This window comes from Leishmania panamensis (assembly GCF_000755165.1).
Source record: "Leishmania panamensis strain MHOM/PA/94/PSC-1 chromosome 21 sequence".
In the NCBI taxonomy this organism is placed as follows: domain Eukaryota; phylum Euglenozoa; class Kinetoplastea; order Trypanosomatida; family Trypanosomatidae; genus Leishmania; species Leishmania panamensis.
In genome coordinates, this window is record NC_025867.1 from 196,572 (window position 1) to 214,007 (window position 17,436).

The window sequence follows — 17,436 nt, forward strand, 5'->3', positions numbered from 1 at the left end:
GGGGGGAGGAGGGGGAGGGGGGCTGAGAGTGCCCATCGACGCAGGGCAGAGAGAGAAAAACGAGAAAGCAGCAAGAGGGAGAGAAGCAAACCACCAACTGGATGAGCAAAGGCCTGCTAACGCTCCCCATCTGCTCAGGGTGTCATGCGCACCGGTGGCTTGTAAATGCGAGAGAGATGGAGAGAAGGAGAGAAAGGGAGACTCTGCTGCTCATCATCTACGCGCGTGCGGTTGCAGAGACGTGAGATTATGACGCTCAGGAAGAAACCCCTGCAGTTGCTACGCGGAGCTCTGTCAAGATGCGCTCCATCACCTTCACACTGTCATCTGCCCCTTCTCCGAAGGCTGTGTAGTCCGTGACATCCTTCAAGAAGTAGACGAGATCCTCAGGCACGTATCGCACCATCACCCTTCCTTCGCTCAGCAGCTTCTTCAGGTGATGGAAGACGTTTATGCCAGCGGCAGTCCTCAGCGCATCAGGAGTGGTAGTGTAGATGGTATCGACCAATTCTCGAATACTGAGGCCCTTGTCGTGATCCGGAGCAGAGGACTCGTGGGTGCGCTCGCACAACACCTGAAGAATCTGCTCCTCACGCATGTTTCGGTGCTGGATAATCTCCTCGATCCGCGCGGTGCCGTCCTCGACGACAGGGCCATGCGCCGGGTAGAGTCGCTTTGGCTTTATCCTCTTGAGCACGTGCAAGGAGTTCATGTAGTCCTTGAAGCTGGAAAACACAGACGTCCCGGTGCCCAGGACAGTGTCACTCGTAAAAAGCGCGCCCTCCTCCTGCAAAAATGCGCACAGATGGTCATCGGTGTGTCCGGGCGTGTGAACCAGCTGTAGGGTGGCGCCTTCCACCTTGACAACCTCGGGTGGGACTTGGCACAAGGCATCCACCCTGGTGGGGACGTACTGCGATGGCTGCTTCAGTAGCTGCACTTGTGGGAAGATGCGACGCACCGTTTCCACTCCACCGATGTGGTCCCCGTGCCAGTGAGTGAGCAGCAGCTTTGAAATGAGAACTGGTCTGCCGAGTCGAGTCGATTCCTGGACGACCGCCTTTTGCAAAAGGTCCCCGTAGCCCTCCACACCTTCACCGGAGTCGATCAGCAGCCGCTCCTGTCCAGTGCCGACGAGGTACGTGTTGCTTCCTTGCAGCGTCATGTAGCCCGGGTTGAGCCCCATGATGCGCACGACACGGCTCGACAGCGTCGCGATGACCGGCATGGCGACCTCGGCGCCAGTCCCAGCGTGCATTGTTGCTTGCGGGAAGGTAGCCGACTACAAAGAGGGGGGGTGAAGAGAGAAGCAACGAAGAGGCAAAAAGGGAGACGATCGCTCAGCTGGCAGCCACGACACACAGAGAGAGGGAAGGAGGAAGAGAAACAGACGTGGATACCAACATGTGCAAAACAAAGAACGAAGAAGGTGAGCAAAGTGGAAAGAATGCCAAGACAAGCAGGCAGAAGAGGGGGGAAACACAAGATTCCTGCGTAGGTGGAGAGAGACGTGTGGTAACTGAACGAGTGACAGGGACAGAGAAACAGACAGAGCGATATATGAAAGCGGAGGGAAAGAGATAGACGAGAAAAAAAATGGAGAGCCGCTCACGCACAGCCATGCAACGGAGAAGACAGAGAGGGGGGGAAGAGACACGTCCTCACGCACGAAGTAGTCTGAGGGTCACCTGGAAGCTAGCTTACCACCAGAAGTGAAAACGAAGGTAGGAGGGGGATAAATGGCAGAGAGGCGGCGCAAGGGCTGACTCGGTAGACTTGAAAGGAGAACAAAAACAAACGAGGGAAGAGAGAAAGGCGGTGACGGTGTTGAGCACCCCTGGGCTGAGTTGCTCGTTTTCTTCTTCGTAACTAATAAAAACGCAACAGGGAGGGGAGGGGGGAGCAGGCTGAGGCAATCCTCTCTCCCTCTCTCTCCCTCTTGATACTCCTTAGCAGACAAGAGGTGTAGGAGGAGAGGGTGAAAGGAATCGGCAGATGCAAAAGCAAAAGAGAAACAGAAAAGATAGGAAAGAGGTGTGGGAGTAGGGTGACAGAAGGAGGAGGAGGAGGAGGAAAGGGCGAAAGTAGTAGGGAGGAAGAGCAGTGTGGATAACGGGAGAACAACAAAGAGAGAAGAGCGTCAGCTCTGATGTTGTTGCTCTCTTCTTGTACATGGTCTGCTTCGAGCAAGACGTGAGAGAGAGAGAGATATGTAAGTGTGCATGCGTGCGTATGCAGCTCTGCTTCTTTGTTTATTATTTCGCACTGAATTACCCGGATGACGGAGGATTGCTCTCTTTGGTTAGCCTGCCACTCACTGACGGGCGCCTGAGCACTTGCCTCGCAGTTCTTTGTGATGGCGTAGTCCCGAGACGGAGAAACGAGAGGTGAGGAAGAAGGTCGCAGTGATGGGAGTGGGTGCAGACTGGACGAGTACGAAGGCCGCAAGGGGGGAGGTAAGTGCGTATCTAGGTAGGTGCCCAGCCGGTTACGCTAGTTACAAGTATCAACTTTGAAAAGGGGGGAAGGGGAGGGAAAAGATAAAAGGTGGGCATCTCCATCGAAGGAGGAAGGCTTGCTGCGCTTGGGAGTTTGACAGAACCAGCGCGCCACTGACAACAACAACAACAAAAAGAACGCATGTCGAGTGCAGATAAGCGCATGCAAACAAGCAAGCGACCGAAGGGCAGATTAACCACCACCTAAACACACCTCAGCCCTCTACAGAGGACATCCCCCCCCTCCCGTCTGGCACTCCGCACCCCCTGGCAGGTTTGGCAACGACTGTGGTACTTGCGGCTTTCTATGTAATCCTGTCAGCCACCAGTCACTTCCTTTTGGCTTTCCAACTTTCTTCGCGTCCCGGTGCCTTGAGACAGCAAGATATCTATGATCCGAGCGCCACATCATTCATTCCCGAAGTCGTCTATGTGCCCTGGCGGTGGTGAGTGTAAACAGCTCTCGAGTGTAGGCGCTCTGTGCCGCCCATCCTCCCTGGCTCCTTTTCAGATTTACTATCTCCTGACGCCTGTGATGGCTGCCGTGCCGTCCTCCTCCTGCTTCTCCTCTCCTCCTGCGACTGCTGTGGCGGCGGCAGCTTTCTGCAGTCGTGGATGAGGTTCAATATGCGGCACGTGGCGGTCGATTTGCTCCATCATCATCTGGTACGCACGCTGACAGTGAAGCCCTGGTAAGACATGATTGCTGCGGTCCTGCGCGACAATCAGCAAGGGCGAGTCCTGAAAGAGCCACCCGCTCAGTGGCATCTCGGCAACTGGAAGTACCGTGTTCAGCGGCAGCGGGTGGCCAGTCAAGATACTGGTCTCATACGCCCACAGCTTTGCGACGTTGCGAATCGTGTAGCCGCCCCCGCCGAGCGCCAGCATCGGGATACCGAGATCACGCACCGCCTGCACGCACTGCCCATGACCGAAGGACGACAGGTTGAGCAGGCCGAGGCGATCACCAGCGAGCGAGTCGGCGCCGCACTGAAGCACAATCACATCTGGTGAGTAGCGACGGACAATGGAATGCAGTGCATGCTTGAATAGACCAAGGTAGAAGAAGTCAGTGATGCCGTCCCATACAGCCAGGTTCATACTGTAGTAGCGTCCACGACCGTAGCCGACGTCGCGCGGATGCCCCGTCCCGGGGAAAAAGCTTTCTCCGAACTTGTGCAGTGACAGTGTAAAGATGCGATCGCTCCTGCAGAAGGCCTCATCCACGCCGTCGCCGTGGTGCATGTCGATGTCAATGTACAGCACCCGGTCATGGCACTTCAGAAGCTCGAGAATGCCGAGCACAATGTCGTTCACGTAGCAGAACCCGGAGCACTCACCGCACTTTGAGTGATGCATCCCACCACCCCAGTGCACCGCCACATCGACCTGGCCGCTGTTCAGCAGCACCGCCCCCATCAACGTCCCGCTGGCTGTAGCAATGGAGTGCTCCATCAGCCCCTCGACCGGAGGACAATCTCCAGAGAAGAACACTTTCGACGTCTCCGCATTCCACAGCCAGCTGCGGCAGCTATGCACCCCGAGGTTCGCCAGGTAGGTATCGGTATGGTATGCCATCAGCTCCTCTACCTTCACCAGAGGCGGCACAACAGTGCGGCAGTGAGCATCGATCTTGAGCTTCCGCACTATCTCCATCGCCGCAAGCACCCGATACGGCTTCATCGCATGCTGCGGCACAAAGGCAGAAATGTTCATGTCGGAGGCGTAGGCGGAGGTGTCGATCAACGCCACGCGGCCGCGGCTTTCGCTATTCAAAAGTGATGCCTCGGCACCATCCTTGTGCAAGGCGTGCATGGGGGTGTCCCTCCCCAGCCACCCCCCCCTCCACACCCCTCGTACCCGTTAAGACGGAAAAAAAAAAGCGAACGCCGACCCTCTTCTCAATGATGGAGAAGGGGGAGAGGGAGGATGAGGCAAACAAACAGAAAGGCAGAGCCCCTCCCCCTCCTTTGGCACGAGACCCGGAGGCGTCAGCTCCTGTACGGTGCCATACACAGCCTTCGGAGAAAGAACGCAAGAGGGTGAGATTGTCCCTCCCTCTACAGCTGACTTGATGGCTCACGTCCCCCAGAGTGGGAGAAGATTGAGAGGCGAAAGAAAGGGAGATAGAAGTGCATTGACAGCAGCAGCAGCAGCACCTCCACACACACGCTGGCGTCAATATAGAAACAAGCCGCACGGCCCTGCCTTTCCCACATAAGTGCACAGAGAAGAGGCTACACTCTTGTTAACATAAGTCTCTCACATCGTACTAGACACGGCGATAACTACGCTGTCCCATCATTACGCAACGGTGGAAGAAAGAAGTCCTGGCGTGTTCATAGCGGCGCGATACGCAAGCGTTTGTAAGGCGAGGGACCATACAGGCCCCTCACCCCACTCCCTCTCACCAACCAACCTCGCTCGCGTGAGTACGAGTGTACAAACGTGACTGTTAGTTTTCATTGTTTCTTCTTCGCTTCGAGACCTGTGATGTTCACACTTGCTGGCGGTGCCATACCATCCACGCGCAAAAGCGCTGTCATAGCAACAGAAGAGAAAGAGCAGAGTAGATCAGCCAAAGAATCAAGAAGGATGGATGGGTGGGAAAAAGTGAGGGGAGGAGGGTCAGACATACGCTGCTAGCCCACTCCCGCGTGGCGATGCTCTCCGCAACAGAAAGAAAAACAGCACAGAAGTGTACTGGCTGATGGGGCGTGATACTCACTCACTACCTCTCTCGCTCCCTTCATCTCCCTCTATCTCTCTAATGCTTGCCGATATCCCAGACATAGCCCATACTACGGAACACCACGCGGCCTTCCCGAACAACAAGCAGCTCTTGTACCGGCCTCTGGAAAAAGGAAGAGATCCACGGCCCGAGAATGGGGATGGCCACCATACGCTCTCTGTCAAGGACATGCACATACCCGTTACGAGCAAATGTGCGGGATGTCAAAGGTTGCAGCCCAGAGGTCCACGTGATGCGCAGATGCTCGTTCTCCTGTGCCTGCAGCGCTACTACCGCTGGCAGCCCACGCACTACACCCCAGAAGCTCGCAAAGTGGACCTGCGGTGCCATTAGGCTCAGCATCTCCTTTCTCTCCCTATCGTCTTCAGCCATTACAAACTGCTCGGCCACCTGCTGGTTCCGGCGAAGCCACCCATCCGAGTCATCTACAAAGTACTTCAGCTTGCGACCATTGTAGGACATGTTTGCCGAAAGAAAAAAGAGAGACGGCTTAGGCGGTCTGGGCGAGTAACCGACCGCCTGACTCCCTCCAAGAGAGAGAATCACCTCGTCAAGGTAGAGGAAGGAGTTACCGAAGCGAGTTGTTTTACCGTCGAAGACACCCAGACACACTCAGGCAACCGCACAACAACGTCACAGATCTGCGTTGGCGTGTGGATTTGTGTGGGGTCGGTGTGGGTGATAGGATGCAGCGACAGCCTTCTACAACTCGTGGTGTAGTTATATGTGTACGTGTATGTGCATTTGTGTGTGTGGGTGTGTGTGTATGTGGGTCGCGAGTATAATCAGAGGTGCGTACCAGCGTTTGGCATCATTGATAGCCCAAGCGAAGGAGTATGTGGTAGAAGTACAACGCTATTGAGTTTTGGTAGTGGCTGCTGCTATGTGCGCAGAGGGTTAGTCTAGGTCTGTCAAATACAGACTTGCTCACTGGGAGTATCGTCCGCATCCGCAAGGGGGAGGGGGGAGGCAAATGGGCTCATGTGGGAATAATACCTATCACCGGCACAAGCACCAGGTGTCCAAAGAAAGCGTGCTGACCAAAGTTGATGAGGCAAATGACACCGTCACCTTCGATCGCTGCCCTTTTGATTTGTGTTTTTGTGTCTGTCCTGTTCAGGGGGTAGCACAGAAAAGAAACAATCAAACAAACACACACACACACGCAGGGAGATACACACCATGTCTGCACTCGGACAGAGCAACCAAGAAGACACGCCCAACAACACCCAAGCACGAATACTCTCTCCCTCTGAGAGAGTCCGACAAACACACAAACGCACACACAAAGAGGAAGAGAGGCATAGAGAGTTGCATGCCGAACGGAAACACGAGAGGGGTAAATCGTAGAAGACAGGGCTCACACTTAGGACGAACAAGGAAACCAAAGCGGAACTAAACAAAATACAATCCAGAAAAAAGCACAGAAACAATTCAAACTCCGAAAGGGGTAACCAGAAAGGAAAACGATGGGGGTAACAGAGAGAACATTCGGAAGACAACAAGTGAACCGAAACGAAAATCGCAAAACAGGAACGAAATCATTGAGAAACAGAGTGGTAATTTTACACTGAGGGAGGGAAGAACGAGGGCAAGGGGCGAGACAAAAGACGCGGAGAGAGGGAGGAGGGGTGGGGAAGGGAAGCAGGCTGCGAATTGGGGAGGAGCGTGAACCGGGGAGTAGAAGTGTGCACTCTGGTCGCATGCGCAGGAAAGGGAGAGCAAAAGCGAGAGCGCGAGAAGAAAAAGAGACAGCAGACAACACGTAGCAAATACTCCCGGGCGGTGGCGGCATTCACTACGTGCCCCCTCGTGGTCACTCCAACGTCGTCCCCTCCCCCTCCCATTCAGCCCCTATCACCCATATGCGTTCGTTAGGTCTCTAAGTTGCTGTCCCTTGCTTTCTTTCCTTCGTCTCAGTGCCCCTTTCCTTTTCCATCATAAGTCGGAAAGAGGAAGCGTCCGCCACATGTATGTGTAGAGTAGTCACGGTGGCTTTCATGCAGGGATGGATGAAAGCCACATACCCGTGCACATGACGAAAAAAGGGAAAGCGACCATCGAAGCAAAGACTTCGTAGAGAACAGAGAAAAGACTGTGAGACAGCGTACAGTTTAATCTAAGAGCAAAGACCACTTAATATGAAGTTGAGAGCAGAAAAGAGAAAAATAGGGGAAAGGGGACTCTTGTAGGACGAAGTGAGTGCATGTGTGTGGGGGGGTGGGGGAGGATCTTTTTCTGTGAGTCTAGGTGTCGGCGGCTTCATCACCAGTGGTATCACATCTCATATATCTATATTCATACCTATACATACACATACGTATGAATAAAAGTATCAAAGAGGGGGAGCCTTGAAACACGCTTTGTGTAGGGTGTTTTCGTGGGTGCGCGTTGCGGTGGTGGCGGCCAGTACACGTGGTACACAGACTCCCTCCGCCTTTTTTTTCTGTAGTGTGTGAAACAGAGGTTGTGTCGCTCGACCTCTTCACCACCGTCATCCTGCGCTGCCATCACAAATGAGGAACACACAATAGAGAACGAGGTACGACATCCGACACAAGCCTCTGCGTGACTCCCCAAAAAAAAAAAGAGAGGACTAGTCGGGGTCCTTACTCAACACGTCTAGCGCTTCAGCACACTCTCTGCAAACAAAGAGGGGGAAGAAATTGAATAAAGGGGGGAGGGGACACGCCGACCCACTCGAACTTCTGTCCGTCAATTGTCTCCTAATCTGCCCAACTCTTTTCGACATCTCAAGAAAATGAAAAAAAAAAAGGAAAAGCGGAAGCGTAAAGGCAAACACACGCACACACAAAATCACACGCATAACGAGGGACACAGGCACGGGCACGCGAGCATGCCAGAGGCTCACGGCAGAGAAACGGAATGCAGAAAGAAGGAACAAGGCCTGGAGAGCACATGGATCAGGCACTCTCCTCGAATGTGAACGACAGCGGGGTGGGAAAGGGGGGTAGCAATGCGCTGTCGCCAACAAACAAGCAGAATCACTGCACACACACACCCTACACGCAGCAGAGCGCGCCAAGAGAAACTACAAAGAGGAAAAAGCTACCCAGAGTCCAAAAGAAAAGCCGAAGAAGCCAAGAGAGAGAGAGGGATAAGCAGAAAGAGGATAATAGAGGGGAACGAAAAGAGAAGCAGCGAAGTGTGTTGGAGGGGCACCCCCCCCCGGTCGGGTCGTAAGCATCTCCCTTCTTTTTACTCATCCTCTCCCGCCTCTCCCTCATTCGTCATCCCCCTTACCTCTGCCCTTGTACTCATCGCACACGTTCCTGTCTTCGTCTCTTCTAACGAATGCCCGCCTCCCCCTCTCAGTGCAGGAAGCACATCCCCCACGCACAGTCATACAAACACACACGAGGCACAAAGCAACAGTAAGGTGTCCGCCAAAGGTGTTACACAGAAAAAAAAACGCAAGAACGTACACCACAAAGACACGTAAAACGGTGGAAGACAATCAATCGATACGTACTATGTAGCCTGCAAACGTAGTAGGGTTGTGTGTGTGGGTGTGCAGGGGGTGGGAGGGGTTGGGTGGGGCAGTGCTGAATGCTCTTCCATCGATCAAATCTGCTTCTCTTACGAAGGCAAGGGAAAAGGCGCCTTTTTTTCGTCTCTAACGCACACGCGCAGAGACCCGGCAACGGCAACGGCAGCAACACCTCTAAAGCGATACAAAGTCACAGCCCGAAACACACAATGAAAACAAAAATGCAGATGAAAGAACGGACAAGGCGACGGGCCGTGGGACTCGTGCGCCAGTGTCCACTATGTTCTTCCTCTTTTGTGCTTGTGGCCAGTCTGTGGATGTGTCACGAAGCACATCGCCAACAAACGCACGAGCGGAGCGAAAATAAGAAAAAAAAACTGGCAGTGGATAAAGGCACCTCCGCCGGAACTCGAAAACACACTTGCGCATACACAGGGGAAGAGAAAAGCACGTGAGAAACTTCAGCTTCGGTGGAAGGACACACGTAGCGAGACTGTGCAAATTAAGCCAACCTTCTCGACGTAATCACCGACGGAGGCTGACGTCGCACCGTTGCCGTGTTTTTCAAGCCCGTCCCGTTTGCCTCGCCACCCATGCCGTTGGTGTCATAACTCAAAAAGGTGGTGTTCAGTGTGCCAGTGCTGGGATCTTGGTACCTCTGTACCTTGGGAGAGCGAGTGCGGGAACGTGGCTTGTCCTCTGTGCCTGATTGACTCCTCCCACCCCTTGGCGACCCCCTTGCGGTCATGTGGACAGGCGACATGGCGCGGCGTCGGCTGCCACTTCGCGAGCCTGTCGCACGCTCGACGCTCTGGCGCAACGGCGACTGGCTCGCAGACCATGAGACACGGTAGCTAGGCTCCGTGGGGGTACGAGGGACAGCAGTGGAGCGATACGGCGCGATTTTGCGATAGTTTGCCGCCGACGGTCGACTCACCACATCACGACCTGGCTTATTCCGGCCAAAGGGGCTATTCGTGCGGGGGGTGCTTCGTACAGACAAGGGGCTGTTGAGCCCGAAAGAGCTGCCGGCCCACGCAGATATCGGGATGGAGATGGAACTCACCGAGATAGTGTTGACAGGGCGACTGAAAGGCGATGACTGTATCCGTGTGTGACCCTCTTTGGTGGTAGCTTTTTTATCCTTCCCCAGCGGCAGCGGGGACCCATTGCGGTACTTGTGGCTAGACCCGAGCGTGGCAAACGGCGAGCGCAGCTGCGTCGGCGGTGCCAGTCGCGCATAGTCGATAGAGCGGACCGACTCCACAGACGATTGTTGCGGCTGGGGCGGTGCGGAGCTTCCGTCCCCATCCCGACCTTTAGTGGACTTGTCCTCAAGGCGAGAAAGCGAGCTGTGCGTGCTGGAGCCTGGCACCGCTACTCGCAGTGCTGGGGCCCGCTCCACAGCTTTGGTCGATGCCAATGTACTCGTCTCTGTCGTCCCACTGTGAACTATCGAAAGAGCCTGACGCCCCTTGGGGCACGTACACGGATCAGACTCCAACCGATGAGAGCAGGGAGACGTAGTCCTGCTCAGAATACTCGGTAAGCGACGGCCAGTGCGCAAAATCGTGTGGCCGCGCAAGCCCAGAAAGCTACCGGGCTGCGCTGAGAACGGATCCGCTGAGAATGATCCCGCACGGTTCACAACAGGGCACGTGGTCTGGGAGTCCGCATCGGTGCCCTTCTTGGTGTCCACGAAGGTAATACGCGCTTTTGTTGTCTTGCCGTTCACTGGATTGCCCACGTCCACCTTGTCAGCGCACTGGCGATAAAGCCCATTCAGCATCTGGTCTCTGTACAATAATCCGTTGAGGAGGGTGTTGCGCAGCATCCACTGGTCGTTATCGAGGCCGAAATGACTGTCGTCTACGTTCTGAGCAAAAATATCATGGTCCACACTGTGGCGCTTCGCAAACTGCCGCAGCTGCCGCTGGAAGTGGGGCTTGATATCGGAATCGGGGTGCGCCATTTTCAAGAACAGGAGTGCGCTCTCTAGCTTCCATCCATACTTCATAATCATGTATGCTGCGATAAGCGCAGGGCTGCGCGAGTTGCCGTAAACGCTGTGCACCAGCACACATTCGCCGGCTGCAAGAGCCACATCAATGAACTCGATCGTGCGGTGAATATTGTCATCCGCGGCATCGAAAAGGATGGTGGTGCACACCGAACCGGCAGCGTCCTTCCAGGGGAAGGAAAGATAGCTGAAACCTGGATCGCCGAGGAAAAAGTCGGCGACCTCAGCGCCGGCGCAATTAATAATGTGAGTGATCTTATTCATAATCAAAAGCGTCTTGTCGGCCGCAGCGCCGGCGTTGCCGGCAAAGATGCCATCTTTGATGCGCACAGCAACCAAATCGTCCATCTCGTGCCTGCCTCGTTCCTGGAATAAGACCTACCGAATGTATCCAATTACCCTCACCTTTTAGTTGATAGGCATCCCACCCACCCCAGCATAAAAGGAAAACAATGAGAGATGAGGAGAGCAAGCAAGAGCAGGTAAGCCGACAAACGCGAGAGTTGCAGCGAGTAGCCACCTCGATAGAGTGGCACTTTGCACAAAAGGAGGGGATGAAAAAGAAAGAAAAAAAAAAGAAGGAAAAGCACGCAGTACTTTGATCACAGCCTCACTCAACCTGTACAAAGTCGCAGAGCCCAGCTCTAGGTATTCCTGTGTGTTTGTGTTTTTTGTGTGCGTAGGGTGCGCTTTCTCTTCTTTTCCAGCAACGTACGTTGTGGCAACAGTAGAGGATGGCGGAGATACGAGAAGAGAAACCAAGAAAGGAGGAGGAGAGAAGGGAAGCAGCAAAAGAGATTGAATGCATAGACACAGAAAAAGAGCGTGTTGCACGACTGTTTAGCCAGGGGACCAAGATGGGAAACGTCAACCTTGATTGTAATCGCCATGAAGCCCTAGCGAGTTGAACTGGATGGTGGACATGGCATCTTAATGGGGATGCGTCGTGGTAGGCATTCGATTCAGCACGGGCTTGATGTCGTTCCAACAACTCGGTGAACGACAGTACGTGACAGACCCACACAACATTCACACCTAGGTATGCAAACACCACCACGAATGCATTTGTTTATTCGTCTTCTTCAACACAGAAGGTGTACCAGCGCTTCCGTCACAATTTTTCGCGGTTACTTCTTTCGTGCATTTTGCTTAGTTACACTAGCGTTAATAGGCTAAGTTGCGTACTTGCTTTTTGGTGGTTCTCTTCTGCTCCCTCCTGCTTTCTTCAGAGAAGAGAGCAACACCTAGGAATTACTGTGTCCTCCTCTCCGTCGCTCTCTTGTGCATTGCACATTTTTTGTCTGTTTATTCCTTTAGCCCTGTACGTTATCCTCCGCACAAGTGCAAGGAGCTAAGTCTCTTTTTTTTTCTTGCTTGCTGGAAAGCAAGTGTGAAATGCCCCCTTGTTTTTTTCGTAGCACCCGCGCTGTCTTTGTCGTCATTGTTCCAACGCCACCTCAAGGCTGCTTCATATCCATTCCTCGTGCTCTGCAATCACATGTACTCCCCCCCCCTCCCACCCTCCCACTGGATTTCCCCGTCTTTGAGAACCAACACATAAAAGAAAGGACAACAGAGGTCCGGGGGGAGGGGGGGGGGCACTAGGACGAAGCAGGGGTGAAAGAGAAATGTGGTAGGTAAAAAGACGAAAAGACGAAGAGAGAAGAGAGATGGAAACCCCGAGAAGCAAAAGAGCGGATTAAGGTGAAAGGTGTGAAGAAAATAAGAACAAAGAGGAGAATGCATCATATAGGAGGAAGAGCAAGACGAAAGAGAGAGGAAGAAAACAAAAGACAACGTCAGTCCCCTCACACACATCGCATTTTTTCTCTCTTGCTTATCAAGGCGGACGTGTATTATACATACACATGCACAGTTGGCAGCAGAGGCCTCCCTACTTCTTGTGGGCCTTCTTCGCCTTCCCATCCGTGCTGTCGTCGTTGTGGAACTGGCTCTGGTGCTTCTTTGGCGCCGGCTTCTCGTCAGAACCGTCGTCATCTGAGTCGGCTCCGTCCTTCTGCGGTGCCTTCTTCCCCTTCGGCTCCTCCGTCTTCTCCGTCATGTAGAAGTAGTTGCCCGAAGTCTTCTGATCGCGGTCCTTGACGGAGTCCAGCTTGTTGATGCGAGGTCGGAAGTTCGTGGGGTCACGGCGGAAGGTGATGTTGAGGCTCTTGAGGAACTTGTTCATGCCTTCGAGGAGGCCACACGGCATCCGTGCTGTGCAGTTCACGGCAGGTGTACCGTCGTACACGATAACTTTGTCGGCCAGATATGTGGCCATGATAAAGTCGTGCTCCACGATGAATGCCGTGCGCTTGCTGTTCAGGATGAAGCGCTTGATCACGCGGGAGGCGATGATACGCTGGTCAGAGTCAAGGTACGCACTAGGCTCATCAATGAGGTAGATGTTGGCCGGTGTCCCCAGGGCAATGCACAGACCGACGCGCTGGAGCTGGCCACCGGAGAGGTTCTGCACTTCCTGGTCCAGAAGCTCCTCAATCGTGAGCGGTTTCAGCACATCCGTCTGGAACTGTGGATGGCAGTACATTTCGTAGATCTTCGTCTGAAGAAGGTCACGCACCGTGCCCTGGAACTTTGGCGCAATCTTCTGGGGCTTGTAACTGATGGACAGCTTCGGCACCTCAACGTCGTTGTCCGGCTTCACATGGCCAGCAAGCATACGAATGAAAGTGGTCTTTCCACAACCGTTCTCGCCCAGAAGCACCAAAATCTCAGAGTCAGAGAAGGCCCCGGCATCTACAGATAAGCTGAAAGAGCCTAGGCTCTTGGTCATGGCCGGGTACTCATTCATGGCACGGCGCTTGCTGACGCCCTCCTCAATCTCGTCTGCTATGTGGAATGTGAGGCTCTCGTCACGGAACCGAAGATTCTCCGTCGGTACGAAACCGTCAAGGAAGATGTTGATACCCTCGCGCACACCGTAGGGCATTGTCACGACACCGTAGATGCCAGGAACACCGTACAGCACACAGACGAAATCAGACATGTAGTCCACCACGGATAAGTCATGCTCTACGACTATGATGTAGTTCGTCTCGGTCAGCATGGAGCGGATGACCTGGGCAGCGGTAAGTCGCTGGCGCACATCGAGGTAGCTAGAGGGCTCATCATACATGTACACCTGCGCATTCTGCACGCAGAGAGCAGCGATGGTGAAGCGCTGCAGCTCACCACCGGAAAGCTTATCCAAGGTGCGATCTGCCACGTTTTTGAGATCAAGAACGTCCATGAAGTGATCCTTCATACTACGCTCGTCTGCCTTGCTAAGAAGAGTCTCTACCACCCCATTATTGGTCTTTGGCACCTTGTCCACGTACTGTGGTTTCAGAAGAACGCGCATCTTGTCGTCTAGTAGGTGCTGGAAATACGCCTGGTGCTCAGAGCCGCGAAAGTACTTGAGAATATCGTCCCACCCAGGCTCATCCATGTACCGCCCGAGGTTCGGCTTGATGCGGCCCTTCAGGATCGAGAGAGCAGTCGATTTGCCCGTACCGTTCGCGCCAACAAGGCCAAGCACCTGCCCGGGACGAGGTAGTGGAAGACGATGCAGCTTAAAGCTGTTAGGGCCGTAGCGGTGCACGGTGTCCCTTTCGAGGTTAGAGGGGAGGTTGATGATACGAATCGCATCGTAGGGGCACTTCTTTACGCACAGAGCGCAACCGATGCAAAGCTCCTCAGAAATTTTGGAGATGGCACTTTGGTGGTTCACCTCGATGCACAGCTTACCTTGCAGCACAACAGGGCAGCACTTATGGCATTCGAGATTACACTTGCGTGGCTTGCAGCGGTCCGAATTCACCACTGCAATACGGGTAAGCCGGGATTGCTCCTCGACCTGCTTCCTCGGCGGCATCAGGATCAACAATATGCTTCCTTCCTTATGTATTTCGGAGATGGGACAAGAAGAGAGGAAATATACGACATAGATCACCGCTGTGCGTGAGAGTTGATCCAAAGTAGCCACAAGACCAGCTGAAAGGAAGCCGAAAGAGACAGAGGCGACTTACAGGCTGTCAAGCAACGCGACGCTACCAGCTGAAGCCTCGAGGAGAACCGGCCTACCTGACATGACTTAGGAACATGGGCAAAGAAAGACTAATTTGCTCCCCCAGGCAACTTACACAAGCAATGCCAGGAGCACAGAAATAGTCTGTACCGACTTTCAGCTCCGTTGGATTCACACATGTTAAAGAAAAACCACCATGCAAATGCACACGCCATACAGGGGACATCATCTAAAGCAGATAGAAAACCAGGTTTTCTTCCTTTTTTCCGACGCGTCCGCTCTCCGCCACACAACACACGAGTGGATCACCACCCCGCCCACGGCCGGCCACAGGCCCACCGCGTCGTGCAACGCCGCCGTGGGAGCGTCTTAGTGCAGCGCACCGGCCCCGTCATCCGGGCACAGTCCCCGTCACAAACACCGCCCACCCCACCGCCGCAGCGCCGCCCAGAGCCTGACCACCGACAGCAGCAGTGACACACCGCACGGACCTCCCCTGCACTGTAGGCACCTGATGCCCTGTCACCACCAGAAGCGGCCTGCCACTTGGCGAGGGTGGGTGGGGCTGCTTGGCTTCCAATACAGTGTGAACATTTGGCCCTGGGACACGACGAACAGAGGCGTCTCACGCCACCAGAGATAGGAAAACTGCCCCAGATCAACGCATGAAACCTTGACAGTCGCAAAGCATAGTAGCCTCGAAGCAGAGAGGACAAAGTTGAGATTTCCCTCAGGGAAAGCAGTGGGTGCTGTTCTTGTTGCTTTAGTCTTTCATAATGTGATACGTTTTTGACTGTGAAGAAGCAGCAGCCGAACATTGTCGAAAAAAAAAACGCTAGAAATACGACGTGTCGATACTAGTGGAAACCAGGTTTCTGATAGTATACTGTACTCAACCTTTTTTCATATGGCGTCTCCGCGCTAACCTCAGGTGGAGGTTCACCTGCTCCGGTAGCGATAGTTTATTCTCACTGTCTCCCGTAAGGCACCTGAGCCCACGATACCGGTATCATCAGAGTCAAGTGAGCACAGCACACGGATCAACAGTCTTAAGATCCTTCTCGGCCTTATGTTTGGCGAGAGCAGACGTGAAGAACTTTTCCGCTAAGATGAAGAACTGCTCGAGCGCTATAGGCCCTTTTCCATCTACGTTGCACTCCCTCAAAAAGTTGTCGAATGCCTTCTCTGGTCAATCAGACACAACGAAGGAACGCAGTTGTTTAATTCTGAGCGTATTGAAGCCCCTCTCTCACTTGAATATGAAATGAAAAATGACTCTTTCAGCCTCGCAACTGTGCCATGCGCTACCCGGGGCATAGCTGCAGCCATGGCCCTGGTACCTTTACTTCCATTTTTGCCCTCATGACTCCGGCGACATACTGCATGCAACAGGGAAAGACAACCTATAAAGCAAATAGAAAGAAAAGAGAGCGTGTTGGAAGCTGAGGGAAAACACTGCGCAGAGAGGGTCTGACTCAAGTTATCTGGTCGAAATGCTTTACATCACGCCCGAAGCTACAATACTCTTTTGTGTGTGCAAGAGAGAGTTATAAGAGCGGGCTGCTGCATCACCAACGGCGCAGCTCACCCAACGACAAACATAGCTATCTTCTATCACATTTTGCGCAGAATGGAAACAACATAGAAAGGGCGCTGAGTTAAGAGAAAGCAGACCACACCTGTCTGATCCATTCCTTACTTTACCTAGCCGAAAGGAGTAGAGCTGTGTGCCACGCCGTTCTTCACGTCCAGCGCTCTAGTAAGATCAGATTCCTGCTCTCCACACTGCCCAACCTCACGGTGAGGGGTATATACCTGTCGAGGTGGATAATCAGTGGTGTACACGCTAGGCGAGCCCATGCCGCGGATACCCTGGAAAAGGTATCCGGCGCTCCGCAGTTGTTCTACAAAGTTGTCCACTCGCTGAAGAGAGTCATTGTTTTTCTGCGCCATCGACTGCTGCAGTGTACGAGCTACAGTGGCCAGCTGAGCCCCGTCGCTGCTACTCAAAGAGGAGACAAGTGTATGCATCACATAATCTGCACCATACTTTCTTCCAGAACAGAACTCAGGTCTGCGCGACCGCACCCACTCGAAAAACTCCACAAAAGGGTTGATCTGACGAACCTCCTCAAAGTCCTTCTTCATCTGGTCTTGTTCACTTTGTTGAAACTGTACAGCAAACAGAATGTGTTTCGCCTGTAGCTCTACACTCGCCGTCCAAAGAGGCATCTCTAGTCCATTTACACCACGTGTGAGCTGACGAAAGAGGATCTTGCCGGAGAAATACATCAAGGTGCAACCAGTCAACAGTATTACCCAGTCCACACTTCGCCGATTCTGGAAAGGAGTGCCACCAAAGCTCTGATACCCATCCACTCCAGCGTTACTCGCAGCCTGCTGAGTGGCACTTGCGCTTATGCCCATTGTCGAGAAGTGTCCATATTCATGACTGAGGCTTTCAGGGATCTGCATTCCACGATACCTCTGTTGGACCTTTTGACGGAGCTCCTCCTCCCTAGCGCGCTCCTCCGCACTCTGTTGAAAACGAAGCATCGAAGTTGAGGACAACAAGCGCCTCCTCACCCAAAAGAGTGGTGATGTGCGGTCCATGTTGAGACGGAGCAT

At 53.6% G+C, this 17,436-nt stretch overlaps 6 protein-coding genes across 6 annotated transcripts, besides 1 other annotated feature; all 6 read right to left on the reverse strand.

The window, feature by feature from the left end:
* Nucleotides 1-256: 256 nt before the first annotated feature.
* Nucleotides 257-1,258, reverse strand: LPMP_210700 (metallo-beta-lactamase family-like protein; the record flags this gene model as incomplete). Its single annotated transcript, XM_010700556.1, has 1 exon — nt 257-1,258. The coding sequence occupies one exon, from the start codon at nt 1,256-1,258 to the stop codon at nt 257-259; it is 1,002 nt and encodes a 333-aa protein (XP_010698858.1).
* A 1,756-nt stretch (nt 1,259-3,014) lies between these two features.
* Nucleotides 3,015-4,313, reverse strand: LPMP_210710 (histone deacetylase, putative; the record flags this gene model as incomplete). The annotated part of the gene is made up of 1 exon (XM_010700557.1): nt 3,015-4,313. One exon carries the CDS (start codon nt 4,311-4,313, stop codon nt 3,015-3,017), a length of 1,299 nt encoding a protein of 432 aa, XP_010698859.1.
* Nucleotides 4,314-5,265: 952 nt separating this feature from the next.
* On the reverse strand, nt 5,266-5,712 carry LPMP_210720 (hypothetical protein; the record flags this gene model as incomplete). The annotated part of the gene is made up of 1 exon (XM_010700558.1): nt 5,266-5,712. One exon carries the CDS (start codon nt 5,710-5,712, stop codon nt 5,266-5,268), a length of 447 nt encoding a protein of 148 aa, XP_010698860.1.
* Nucleotides 5,713-9,263: 3,551 nt separating this feature from the next.
* Nucleotides 9,264-11,129, reverse strand: LPMP_210730 (dual specificity protein phosphatase, putative; the record flags this gene model as incomplete). Its single annotated transcript, XM_010700559.1, has 1 exon — nt 9,264-11,129. The coding sequence occupies one exon, from the start codon at nt 11,127-11,129 to the stop codon at nt 9,264-9,266; it is 1,866 nt and encodes a 621-aa protein (XP_010698861.1).
* A 1,546-nt stretch (nt 11,130-12,675) lies between these two features.
* Nucleotides 12,676-14,655, reverse strand: ABCE1 (ABC transporter, putative; the record flags this gene model as incomplete). The annotated part of the gene is made up of 1 exon (XM_010700560.1): nt 12,676-14,655. One exon carries the CDS (start codon nt 14,653-14,655, stop codon nt 12,676-12,678), a length of 1,980 nt encoding a protein of 659 aa, XP_010698862.1.
* Nucleotides 14,656-15,064: 409 nt separating this feature from the next.
* Nucleotides 15,065-15,447: a repeat region.
* Nucleotides 15,448-16,512: 1,065 nt separating this feature from the next.
* On the reverse strand, nt 16,513-17,436 carry LPMP_210750 (hypothetical protein; the record flags this gene model as incomplete). The annotated part of the gene is made up of 1 exon (XM_010700561.1): nt 16,513-17,436. One exon carries the CDS (start codon nt 17,434-17,436, stop codon nt 16,513-16,515), a length of 924 nt encoding a protein of 307 aa, XP_010698863.1.